The sequence below is a fragment of the Myotis nattereri genome, assembly GCF_964212035.1.
Source record: "Myotis nattereri genome assembly, chromosome: X".
NCBI lineage: Eukaryota > Metazoa > Chordata > Mammalia > Chiroptera > Vespertilionidae > Myotis > Myotis nattereri.
This window is the reverse complement of record NC_138078.1, coordinates 16,297,972-16,310,288: the sequence shown is the minus strand read 5'-3', so window position 1 is coordinate 16,310,288 and position 12,317 is coordinate 16,297,972. Positions and strand designations below refer to the sequence as shown.

General features: G+C 49.3%; 1 protein-coding gene across 3 annotated transcripts in view; it reads left to right on the top strand.

Moving 5' to 3' along the window:
* Window positions 1–11,494, top strand: part of PCYT1B (phosphate cytidylyltransferase 1B, choline) — a 106,891-nt gene extending 95,397 nt beyond the window's left edge. For 2 of the 3 annotated variants that reach the window (XM_081115158.1, XM_081115157.1), the window contains exon 8: window positions 7,760–11,494. In XM_081115158.1, coding sequence (XP_080971284.1) covers window positions 7,760–7,972 — 213 coding nt within the window. In that variant the 3' untranslated portion in view covers window positions 7,973–11,494. The remainder of the gene's footprint in view (window positions 1–7,759) is intronic. The other variant, XM_081115159.1, reaches the window with a different exon arrangement.
* The last annotated feature ends 823 nt before the right edge of the window (window positions 11,495–12,317 follow it).

Sequence of the window (12,317 nt, the reverse complement as noted above, 5' to 3'; positions counted from 1 at the left end):
AGCTGCCACAAATGTTGGTATAATCTATATATATAAAAGTCTAAGCAATGATTATGACCAGTCAACTGAACGATTGGTCAGCCAGTCGCTATGATGCACACTGACCACCAGGGGACAGATGCTCAACGCAGGAGCTGCCCCCTGGTGGTCAGCATGCTCCCACTGCCAGCCTCCCGCAGCCAGTCAACCTCCCGTGGTCCCTCCCCCTGGCCAGCCCCGATCAGCCCAATTGGGACTGGGCAAGAGGGCCCCCATCAGCCCCGATCGCTGGCCAGGTCGACGGATGCCACCCATGCACAAATTCGTGCACCAGGCCTCTAGTTTTAAATAATGTCAAACTCCATTTTCTAGCAAGTTTTAATGATATATAAGGGAATTCCGTCCGTAGTGGTCCTGTCTCGTTGGTCATTTCTGGTGACCTTTTTGCTTCTTTCTAGAGCATATTTGTTGAAGAGCTCCTTATGATTAGGAGCAATATTTAAGCACAGGCCCATTAGGCTATATTTTTTAAATAAATGTACCAATTGAGAATAATTTAACAAAGAGAAGAAAGTTACCTGCAGTCTCTCATCACCCAGAGTTCTTACCATTAATATTTTTGGGGTATTGCCCCAATCTTTTTCCCATCTACATGTATAGGGTGTAGTTCATATAGACAGGAACAAGATTGGGGCAGTACCACAAAAATATTAATGGTAATGAGATGGTAGGTTTATAGTTGTGAGTATAGAAGACATAGTTTATTCTTATATTAATTATTAATTATTATATTATTTTCCATATGAACATCTGCAAACTTACTTTTGCCCCCCCACCCCTGTTCATATAACCTTTTACAAAATTGGGATCATGCAGATCATGTTGTAAAATCATTTTTACTTTGTAACAGCTCATGAACATTTTCTCACATGATTAAATATTCTTTAAGGACTTGATTTTCATCAGCTGCTTAGTATAGCCTCTCAGTTGTGCAAGATTTCTCTCATCTATTTAGGGCGTTTTCAGTTTTGTCTGTTATGACACTGCACTGAATATCCATGTATACAATAAACATTTACTTACATCTCTGATGATCTCTTCAGGAAAAAAGTATTTGCACCTATTTCCAAATTACCCCTCACAACGGTTCTATTTTACCCTTCCACTAGCAGTAACATGCATGTGGTCTTGTTACTAAACTCTCACCAACACTAGCCATTGCAAATTTTTAAAAATCTTAGGACAGTGACATCACCAAGATGACAACATAGTGGTTATTTATTTTGCTCCCCCCCCCACACACACACACAAGAAGAACTAACAACTATTTGTGGGCAAGACACCCCTGGGAGGAGGCTAGAACACATGGGTGAGGCTGAAGCATCCCCTGTACCAGAGACCCAGACAGATCACATTAGAAGGGGTAGAGGAGTGACTGTGTGCTAACCAACTGCCCCTCCCCCAGGCTGGCGCAGCACCATACCAAGAGGTCTCCCTGAGCCTATGGTTCCTTCAGTGGGAAAAGAGATCCCAGGGTGGACATCCAGCTCCCCCATCACTGTAGTCACTTCTTGGGAGCCACCACTCCAGTCTCGCCCCACAGGGGGATCAGTAGTGCTTGCCCACAGAGAATCTCATGTTACAGAAAAGGGGGAGGGGTTTGAAACAATCAGCCCTCTGATCTTGGCAGACCAAGGTCCTGCCTATAGCACCCAAGTAGGAGTCCAAGCCAGGATATTTGCTCATCTGCAGAGCCAAATCAGAGTGTAATGTGAACAGGCAACTCAGCAGGGTGTAGGGTGCTCCAAGTTGGATACTCAGAGGCTTTTATTACCCTGGAGCCTGGTCTGCCTCTCCAGGCAAGGGACCTGAGTCATTCCTGGCCCGGCCTGATCAGAGTCTGGCCATAACACCTAGAAATCTGTGTAGCCCAGCAACACTGCACCAGAGTCCACCAGGTAGAACTGTTCTGGCTTCGGAGCTGGCTCTCCCACTGTGCGCAGGCAGGGAAACTGACTCATAGTTCTGCCTATTTCTGAACACAGCCTTTAGCCTACCCAAGAGGGAACCTAATCAGACACACAGGAAGCTGCATAGCCCATCCAACAGCCCTGCCTACAGTGGCACTTCAACAGAGGGCACTGCCCATGTCTCTCCCTATCTACACAACAAAATCCATGGCCCCATCTAGTCATGGAATTCAGTGCAGTCTTGCCTGGTTCAGGTTCCCAAACAAAAACCATGCAGGCCCTAGGGCCTGTCCTGCTGCCACATTTGCTGGGTGAAATAAGTTAGAGAAAGATAAATACTGTATGATCTCACTTATTTGTGGAATCTAAAAGCAATAAAACAGAAACTGGTTGGTTAGGCATTGTCCCGTGCTCCAAAGGGTTGCTGTTTCGATTCCTGGCCAGGCACATGTCGGGGTTATGGGCTCAGTTCCCGGTAGGTCAATGTTCCACTCACACATCTAAGTTTCTCTTTCTCTCCCCCTCTCCCTTCCTCACTCTCTAAAAAAACCAATAAAAATATATTTTTTTTAAAAAAAAACAAACAACAACAAAAAAAAACAGAAACTGACCCATAAAGAACAAGTTGCCTGGCCGGCGTGGCTCAGTGGTTGAGCGTCAGCCTATGAACCAGGAGGTCACGGTTAAATTCCCAGTCAGGGCACATGCCCAGGTTGTGGGCTCAATCCCCAGTAGGGGGTGTGAAGGAGGCAGCCAATCAATGAATCTCTCTCATCATTGATATGTCTATCTCTCTCTCCCTCTCCCTTCCTTCTTCTCTGAAATCAATAAAAAAATTAAAATTTTAAAAAAACACAAGCTAATGGTTGCCAGAGGGGAGGATGGGGGCGGGGGGAGTACAGTACACTCAAGGATGACTTAACTGTTATATGCTGATAAAAATATGAATGAATGCCCTGGTATTAGACTCACTGGTATACATATCATCCTCCTTAGAGGGTTATTCTTGGGAGCCAAAACTGCTGCAATACTAATGAGATGCAGACTGTTAGGTAGGAAGTGACCAGGGATAGAGATAAATCAGTATTACTCATATGAGAAGGTACATCTTTATACCATTAATTCCAAGGCAAAGTAATTCCACCATCCTTCTCTTAAAAAGAGGGCATTATAGCCGAAACCGGTTTGGCTCAGTGGATAGAGTGTCGGCTGCGGACTGGAAGGTCCCAGGTTCGATTCCGGTCTAGGGCATGTACTTGGGTTGCGAGCACATCCCCAGTGGGAGATGTGCAGGAGGCAGCTGATTGATGTTTCTCTCTCATCGATGTTTCTAACTCTCTATCCCTCTCCCTTTCTCTCTTTAAAAAACAATAAAAATATATATAAAAAAAAGAGGGCATTATAAATTGGGGCGGGGGGGAGGGTGCGGGTGGAAGAGGGAAGGGTTAAAGCTTTAAGGATTTATCAATGAGTTGGATGGGCTAAAATGTCATCCAAGTCTCTAGGCTAGGTTTTGTTTGGCCTGAGTTTCTCAGGTGTGTCACTAGTGACTATTAGTTAGGTAATATCTCTCTCTCTCTCTCTCTCTCTCTCTCTCTCTCTATATATATATATATATATATATATATATATATATATATATATTATGCAAAGTGTCCCCTTGGGAGTTCAACCAGGAGTTCGATTGCTCGCTATGACATGTGCTGACCACCAGGGGGCAGTGTGGAATGAAGGAAGGTTTGGCCAGCAGCCGGAAGGCCCTGATTGGCCCTGATCGCCGGCCAGGCCTAGGGACCCTACACGTGCACGAATTTCGTGCACTGGGCCTCTAGTATCATATAAGCCTAGATTACAAACTTAAAGTTACAGACCTCAGCCACAATTTAAAATATATATATACTTCAGAGAGGAAGGGAGAGGGAGAGAGAGAAACATCAATGATGAGAGAAAATCATTGATTGGATGCCTCCTGCATGCCCCACACTGGAGATCAAGACCACAATCCAGGCATGTATCCTGACTGGGAATCGAACCGTGATCTCCTGGTTTATAGGTTGATGCTCAACCACTGAGCCATGCCGGTTGGGCAGTCACAGTTTTTGAGATCTCCATAGATAAAAACAAAATGTAAACAATTTTAAATTACAACCCTGAATCCTCCCATCCATCTCCCTCAACCCTCCCCCCCCCCCAAAAAAAAAAGAGAAAGTAGAATAAAGCTCACTGGTAATGAATATTTAGTCAAATTTAGATTCTGTAATGTGGTAGTGGTGATACATCACTCAGTTACAACTCGAATTTAAAAGTAAGAAAACAAATGTGGTAAAAATAACCAGAAATGCAATAACCTGCTATTGTTTACACAATAAAAGTATGTTAACAGATAACATCAATAACCTAAAATGTGAGGAGGAGAAGTGAAAGCATAAAGTTCAAAACAGGGTGTTATAATGTTAAGATATTCTATGTAAGCCTCACAGTAACCACAAGAGAAAGACTTGTAGGAATTACACGTAAGAACAGGATGAAGAAGTCAGAGCATGCTAACCCCCAAAGATGCTACAACACAGAACTGTATGCCTTAAGCTTCCAAAGCGCCATCTGTCAACTACATCTGGGAAACAATTGTTTTAAGTTGGGAGGCTTAAAAAATCTTCAAGTCTGATATATAAAAAGAAATCTCACTTCAGTCATTTTGCATTTGTTTGTTTACTCGTCATGCCGAACCTTTTTTACGGTTCATTTTTAAGTCTTCTGTGAATTGCCTGTATATGCCATATGCTCATTTTCCTGGGAAAGTTTTTACCTTCTTTTTTATGTTTAAGCTTTGTTTCTATACTAAGATTCATAATTTGCAGTTAAATGGTGCAAAAAAATTCCAGTTTTTTCTTTTGCTTTTTATCTATTTCACGGTGGCTTTTTGGAGGTTCAGAAATTTTACTACAGCCAAACATTAGTTCCTTTCCTGTATGGTTTCTTTCCTTCCTTTTATGCTCACACCCAAAGATATTTCTAAAACACCAATCTGATCATACCCCTCCCTTGACTAAAATCTTCCAGGGGCTTTTTTTGGGGGAGGGGGGGAAATCCCACCTCCTCCTGGTGCTCCACGTGCACTCACACACGCACATAACTCAGGCTTCTGGCCACGCCAAGCAATCATATTGAGTACTTTCCACTTAGCTCCCTCTGCTTGGCCAGTGAGCCCTCCAGCAGTCCACGGGCTCCCTCCATGCCTAACCCCTCTTCCTGTGCATCACCGAAGTCCCAGCTCAGACAGGGCCACCTCCTGTGCAGCCCCTGGTCCCAGAGGTTCAGTAGTGGTTTGTAAAATGAATCACTCACACAACAAGCAAAGTCTAAAATAACCTAGCAGTAGCCGAAACCGGTTTGGCTCAGTGCATAGAGCGTCGGCCTGCGGACTGAAGGGTCCCGGGTTCGATTCCTGTCAAGGGCATGTACCTGGGTGGCGGGCATATCCCCAGTAGATGTGCAGGAGGCAGCTGATCGGTGTTTCTCTCTCATCGATGTTTCTAACTCTCTATCTCTCTCCCTTCCTCTCTGTAAAAAATCAATAAAATATATTTTAAAAAAATAAAATAAAATAAAATAACCTAGTAGGAGCCCTAGCCAGTTTGGTTCAGTGGATAGAGCGTCGGCCTGCAGACTGAAAGGTCCCAGGTTCAATTCCGGTCAAGGGCATGTGTGTTGGGGTTGCGGGGGCGGGGGGCGTGTGCTGCAGGCAAAGCGCAGAAGGTTAGATCCATGGGCAGCTTGGGGCGGCCTGGCACACAGGGGCTCCCCAGAAAGTCAGTGTCAGGGGAGGGCTCAGTTACAAAAGCACCAGGCAGCAGGCACCTGAGGTCCCAGACTGGAAAACCCATCTTACCATCCAAACCTCCCTCACCCCCACAACCTCCCCCGCTCCCCACTCCCCATCCCTCACCCACCCCGCACCAAAAAATGGCATCGCCGGCTTTCCAGTTTCACAGGCTGGAAACCGGAGTCGCTTGATGCCTCTTCTTCCCACGCCCCACAGCCCATCTGTCTCGAGTCCTGCTGGTTCTGCCCTCAACATGTAGCCAGACCACATACTGCACACTTCCATTTCAGTGATATTTCAAAACTGCAGAACAGAAGCCAGATCTGTTGCCAGAGGCTGAGGAGGGGGTGACTAGAGAAGGGTCCTGAGGGAACTGAGGGCTGATGGGACATTCCTAGAATTTGTTTGTGGTGGTGATCACACAACTATAGGCATTTATCGAAACTCACAGAACTGCATGCTAAAAGGTGTTACTTTAAGTAAAGGACACCTTAATAATACCATGGGAAAAGAACAGACCGGGCTCTGGCTGGTTTGGCTCAGTGGAGACAGCGTCGGCCTGCGGACTGAAGAATCCCAGGTTCGATTCCAGTCAAGGGCACATGCCTGGGTTGCGGGCTCGATCCCCAGTAGGGGGTGTGCAGGAGCAGCCAATCAAGGATTCTCTCTCATCATTGATGTTACTGTCTCTCTCTCTCTCCATCTCTAAATCAATAAAAAAGAACATACCCGGACTCCAGCCAAGCTCCTGGCCATCACTCTAGTCCAAGGCACCATCGCAGTCTCAGATTCTCCTTGCAGCGGCTCCCGGCTCTTCTCCCTGCCCCTGCCCTTGCTTTGCTGTGGTCTGCTCCCAGCACTGCAGAGTGGTCTTTTTAAACCCAAAGTCAGTTTGTTATTATTATTTTTTTAAATATATTTTTACGTATGTCAGAGAGGAAGGGAGAGGGAGAGGGAGATAGAAACATCAATGATGGGAGAGAATCGTTGATCGGCTGCCTCCTGCACGCCCCATACTGGGGATCGAGCCCACAACCCAGGCATGTGCCCTGACCGGGAATTGAACTGTGACCTCCTGGTTCATAGGTCAATGTGAGCCACGCCGGCTGGGCAGTTTGTTACTCTTTTGCTCAGAACTGCAGAGGTAAAGGCACTCTGCAGGGTTTCTCTTTTCTTCAGCATAAAGGCTGAAATTCTCACATGGCCACCAAGACCCTACATAGCACACTTCGCTGGGACTTTTCTGGCGACCTCGCCCTCATGCCCTTCTTCCCATGCCCCTCCTCAGCCACGTGACTCCACTCCAGCCACCATGGCCTCCTTGCTCCTTTTGAACGTGAACTCCATGCTCCCTTCTCGGGGTTCTCTGTCTGGACTGTACTTCCTCCTAATTTCCCTGCATGTGGCCTCCTCCCTCATCTCTTTCAGGTCTTTGTTCAAATAGCACTTTCTCGGGGGCTGGGGGGGGGCGTCCCCTGAGCACCCCATTTACAACTGCACCCCACTTGTCTCCATGCTCACATCCCTCTCTTTTTTTTTATTTCCTTCCTCTGTCCATTTCTTTTTCTCAGACGATGGTTCCGTCTGACATCCTTCATCTTATGTTGATTTTGTGTGTGTGATGCCTCCTTATACAATAACCATGAGGACAGGGATTTGGGGTTTTCTTTCCTGCTGCCCTTCCGGGATCCAGGACATTGCTGTTCGCCTGGCAAATAACAGCCACTCAGATTTTGTAGATGGAGGAGAAGAGGGCACGCAGGAGACAGTGCCAGGCACCAGCAGTGGCGGTGCCCTTATGGGTCAGCAGCTCCGTGGTCCTGAGTTTCATGCAGCTCCTCCCTAGAGAGTCTTGGCCAACATGGCCTGGAGTACAAGTCCATGTGGGGGCGCAGACGTTTGGGGGGGCTCTCCTTCCTGCCTTTCCTTGCTGTTTCGCTGTGATCTCAGGTAACTAACAGATGCTTTCTCTCTAATTTCTCTGCAGAAGCAGATGTTCCAGGAGAGGAGTAGCCGGATGCTTCAGGCCCTGTCCCCGAAGCAGAGCCCCGTGAGCAGCCCCACCAGGAGCCGGTCCCCTTCCCGCTCCCCGTCGCCCACCTTCTCCTGGCTTCCAGTCAAAACCTCACCCCCCTCCTCACCCAAAGCTGCCTCAGCCTCCATCAGCAGCTTGAGCGAGGGGGATGAGGATGAGAAGTAAAGGCTGCTGACAGACACAGGAGCCACACCACACAGGCTGGGGAAGAGGGCGGGGACACTGGGGGTGCCTGGGTGGTGGGTGTATGAAAGGTTAAGAGTTGCAGGAGCTACAGCTTAGCAGGAAGAACCTGGGAAGGTCTGGAGACTTCAGTCTCCACTCAGCCCAACACCTGGGCCCTGCATGGAGGTTTCCAGCTGGACAACCTATAAACTTCATTAGCATCATGTAGAATCGCTGTACTTTAACCTTGCTAAGGAACGATGCAGAGCACCCCGGGAGACTTGCACCCCATGGGGTGCATCCTGCTTTGGTCTTTACACCTACCCCCACCAAGTGCACCACGTGTGGAAGCGGCTGTTCCCTCAACCCGCTACTTCCGGTTCTTAAGGGCCCTGCACGTTGCCCCCTGCCACCGCAGCTCTGCCAGAATTCACCTGTCCCCAACAGAGACAGTTGCGTCCAAGGCAAATGCCAACCTTCTCAGTTCAGCCACTGAAGACCCAGCGTTGTAATGCATCTGTTCTTTCCTGTCCCAGAAATGAGAGCGCCACAGACAGCCTGATGTGCTCCTGGTGGTACTTTCACACCATCGCTTTGACTTCATTGCTTTTCCCTGTCACCATCATCTGTGGGAAATGCAATAAAGAACAACACTGTCTCAGAAAGGCCAGTGGAGCTGCTCTGCCTTGGCTTTCCCCATTTCTGACCAGTTAGCCATTTCATGGACCTCAAGTAACAGTTTGATGTACCAAACTACGTAGTATACCAATAGGGGGTGCTACCTGCATGTGTCTGTTCTCGAACATGCCATCCAGGGTGCAGACCATATACAACCCGAGAACAGACTCCTCTCCTGCTCTCATTCTCACAACCCCGGTGAAATCCTCGGTCTCCAGGCCTCTCTGGTTCCCTTGTGACTTGGGCACTTCGACAGCAGTTCATCCTGGGGCCCTGTAGAAATGTCTGGACCAGCCAGGAAATCCAGGTGCTGGTCTCCTGGCTTCCCATCAGAGTTTGGAGTGAAGGGAGGCTCTGAAAGAGTTTCACGGAGCACTGTGGGAACCTAAGTTCTGAGCTCAGCATTGCAGTGATCCAGGGAGTATTATACTCACCCCTGGCCCTAGGTTTGCCAAACGGGATGCCGACCCTAAGCATTCCTGCTGAGTTATTTGAAGTCACTATCCCCACATCCCAGAGAGGAAGTGAGCAGGTAGAGTCCAGGCGTAGAACTGCATGCTGGGGTAGAAAAGGCATTGCCAGGCTCTCCCAGTAAAGCCAGAGACAGAGGCCTGAATCAGCAACTGGCAGGCAGAGCCCAGCATCTTGTGACACAAACACCCCTCTTCAGAGGCCTTGGGGACTGGCTTTGTGGGTGACAAGGGGGGCAAGCAGTGAAGGAAGGTGGATGTCTTTCCCCCTTGTGTTGGGGTTGAACTACCTCCCTGCTTACCATGAAGCTAAGCTGGCTTGAAACCTCCTTGTTCTTGGCCTTTCCCCCAAGAACTCTGTCGAGCACTCATGTGGGACAGAGAGCTGTCAGGACCATGACCTGGAGGGAGAAATTTCCTTTTTGCAGTCAAGGCCTAGAGACCGAGGAGGTCTCTCTCTTCAGTGATGCACTCAGGGCAAACTGGGCACGCGTGCTTACTGCTTCAGTTGGGCGACACTCACAGCCAGGAAGAGAAGACGAGCAAGGCGAGACAAGGTGGTGAGAAACAGGGGAAGAGAAAAGAGGTGCCTGGAGAGAGGCCCAGGGCAGATAGACCCACTTTTACCCGAATCCTTCTCTGGAGCACATAGTGTGGGATTGATGTATCGGGCTGATTAGAAGTTTGCAAGCCTCATATCCCCTACGGACAGGTGCCACTTACGTGACTCAGATTCAGTGCCATCATAGCTGCCAATTATGGGAAATGCCCCATGCTTGAGAAATTCCAGAGATGGGCCAAAATGATCCCCAAGTGGGTTCTAAATCTCAACGAATGTCCCTCTCCTGACCGCTAGCAACAACACCTAAGGTGACAAGACTACTGAGAAGGGATGGGGGACGGGGATTCTGAAATCCAACAGGTGATGCTTTGCGGCCATCAGTTTCTTTCAGCCTCTCCCCTTCCCAGGACGAGAAGGGGTGGTTCTGTTTGGGCCAGTCAGTCAACAGCAATGACCAACAGTGAGCCGGGACTGCAGTGAGGGATGTCCAAAGCATGATGCAAGCTTGAGGAGGTCAGCAGAAATGACCAAAAGCAAGGAAGGATTCTTTTTTTAAAAAAATATATGTTATTGATTTTTTACAGAGAGGAAGGGAGAGGGATAGACAGTTAGAAACATCGATGAGAGAGAAACATCGATCAGCTGCCTCCTGCACACCCCCTACTGGGGATGTGCCCGCAACCAAGGTACATGCCCTTAACTGGAATCGAACCCGGGACCCTTCAGTCCGCAGGCCTACTCTCTATCCACTGAGCCAAACCGGTCAGGGCAAGGAAGGATTCTTTTGCTCCGGAAAGGGAAGGATGCTTCGGACAGAGGACAAGAGCACACCACTTGGGGTTGTGGAAGGGGACAGGTTCAGTGAAGGAGGGTGAGGATGAGAGAGTAGTTCTTCTCCACTCACTGTCAAGTGTTACACCCCCACTAATAGGTGGAGAAAGTAGGCTTTCTTTCATGGACACCCAAAGTCAGCGAGTACCCATGGGGGGTGTGGGTACCCCAGCCCCCTTGCCTCCCCATGTCAGGACTTCTCCACTAGCTACTACACCCTCCTCCTGGGAACCCTGAAATCAGATGTCCACCGATCCACCAGCTAAACACACGGGGGACTTGTAATGCCGGGGTCACCGCGAATGGCTGTTTGTGGGAAGCCAGCTCCCGTGTACCAGGGCCTTACAAAGCTAAAGGGAATCAACCCGAGACTGAAGTTCTACCTTCTGACCTGCTCAGTGGAGAAGAGACCCAGCTGCGGGCTTGCAATCTTGCTCCACGCCTTTGGCCGTAGTTCCTGTCAGTCCAGCCATCCCTGGAGGGAGGGACAGAAAGAGCGCGGGTTTGCTTTTTCTCCATCTTCAGGCCTCATCTGCGCACCCAGCCGAACCCTAGGGCAAGACACAAGATGGAAAAGCAGACACAGCTGAGTCAGATGAGCCCCAACAGAGCAGAGGCATTCCTGTGCCTCGGGGACCCGTTTGGCACCAGTCTCGGCCATAAACTCATAAAGCGTTTGCACCTTCTCCTCTTGAGACTTGAGATTTTTGTTGCGTCATAGCAATGTGTTCCGGGACAAAGCCATAAGGAGCATACATACTGTAGACTATGCTGTACATATTAGACAAGATGACGATGACTATGTGGGTTCAAGGCTGACCTTATGCCCAAGCATTTGCTCTGGTGCTGAATCACGCAAACTACTGGAATCAGCCCTCAAACCTACCCCAACCCCTTCGCTCCCGCTCCCAGTCCACTCCTGCTCCCAGACGGGACACAGCATTCCCCACCTGTTTCTAAATAAAGGGATACAGAATTGCATTTTTGCTTGTTTCTCAAACGTGTGCAAAAATCCAGGCGTCACAGCTGGCCCAGCTCCGCCCAGCTGTGTCCCCAGCACTGAAGGCCGGGCCTCTGCGCTGGGCAGCACTGGGCAGAGTCAAGGAGTTGCCAGGGGGCGCGCACCTGACTTAAACGCTAGTTATGAACAGACCCGCCTGGGGGCGAGGTCACGTGGGGACCCCGGTTGGGACTTTGGCTTCTAGGCTCCCCTGCCAACTTGCTTGCTGGCCTTGGCCAAACCACTTCTCTGACCTCAGTGTCCGCTTCTGTAGAATGAAGGGTTGGAGGGAATGGCTTCTGAAGTCGTCTTTGCCTGGAAAGGTCTCTAAATCGATGAGGCAGCCGGCATTGCCCCGAGGCTTCTCCAGCGATGAGGCGGTCACTTGGTAACCGTGAGAAAGTGCTTACCCGCCCCCGCCCCCCACAGTGGGTGCTGGAATCTCAGGCTCCACCCACCTTTCTTACACCTGATGGAATGAATGCTTGTAACTTCCTTGGCAACATGGGGGCGTGGCCATTTCAACCACTTTTGCAGCTTTGGGAAAAAGCTCATTTGATCAGCTGGAAGCTGACAGATGGGGGTGGAGGCATTAAATCGGGATCCCAAATGTCAACAATCAAAGCAGATCCCCCACCCCGACCCCATACACACACACACCCGGCCCATGTCCTGAGAACGCGCTCAGGCCCTCCACTAGCCAAATTAACTCCATCTGGTGAGGTCTAGCTCTTTGGAGTAACAGCAGTTCTAATGTTAACCCAGGCTCTGGAGCAGGGGTGGGGATGTCCGGCCCACTGGCAG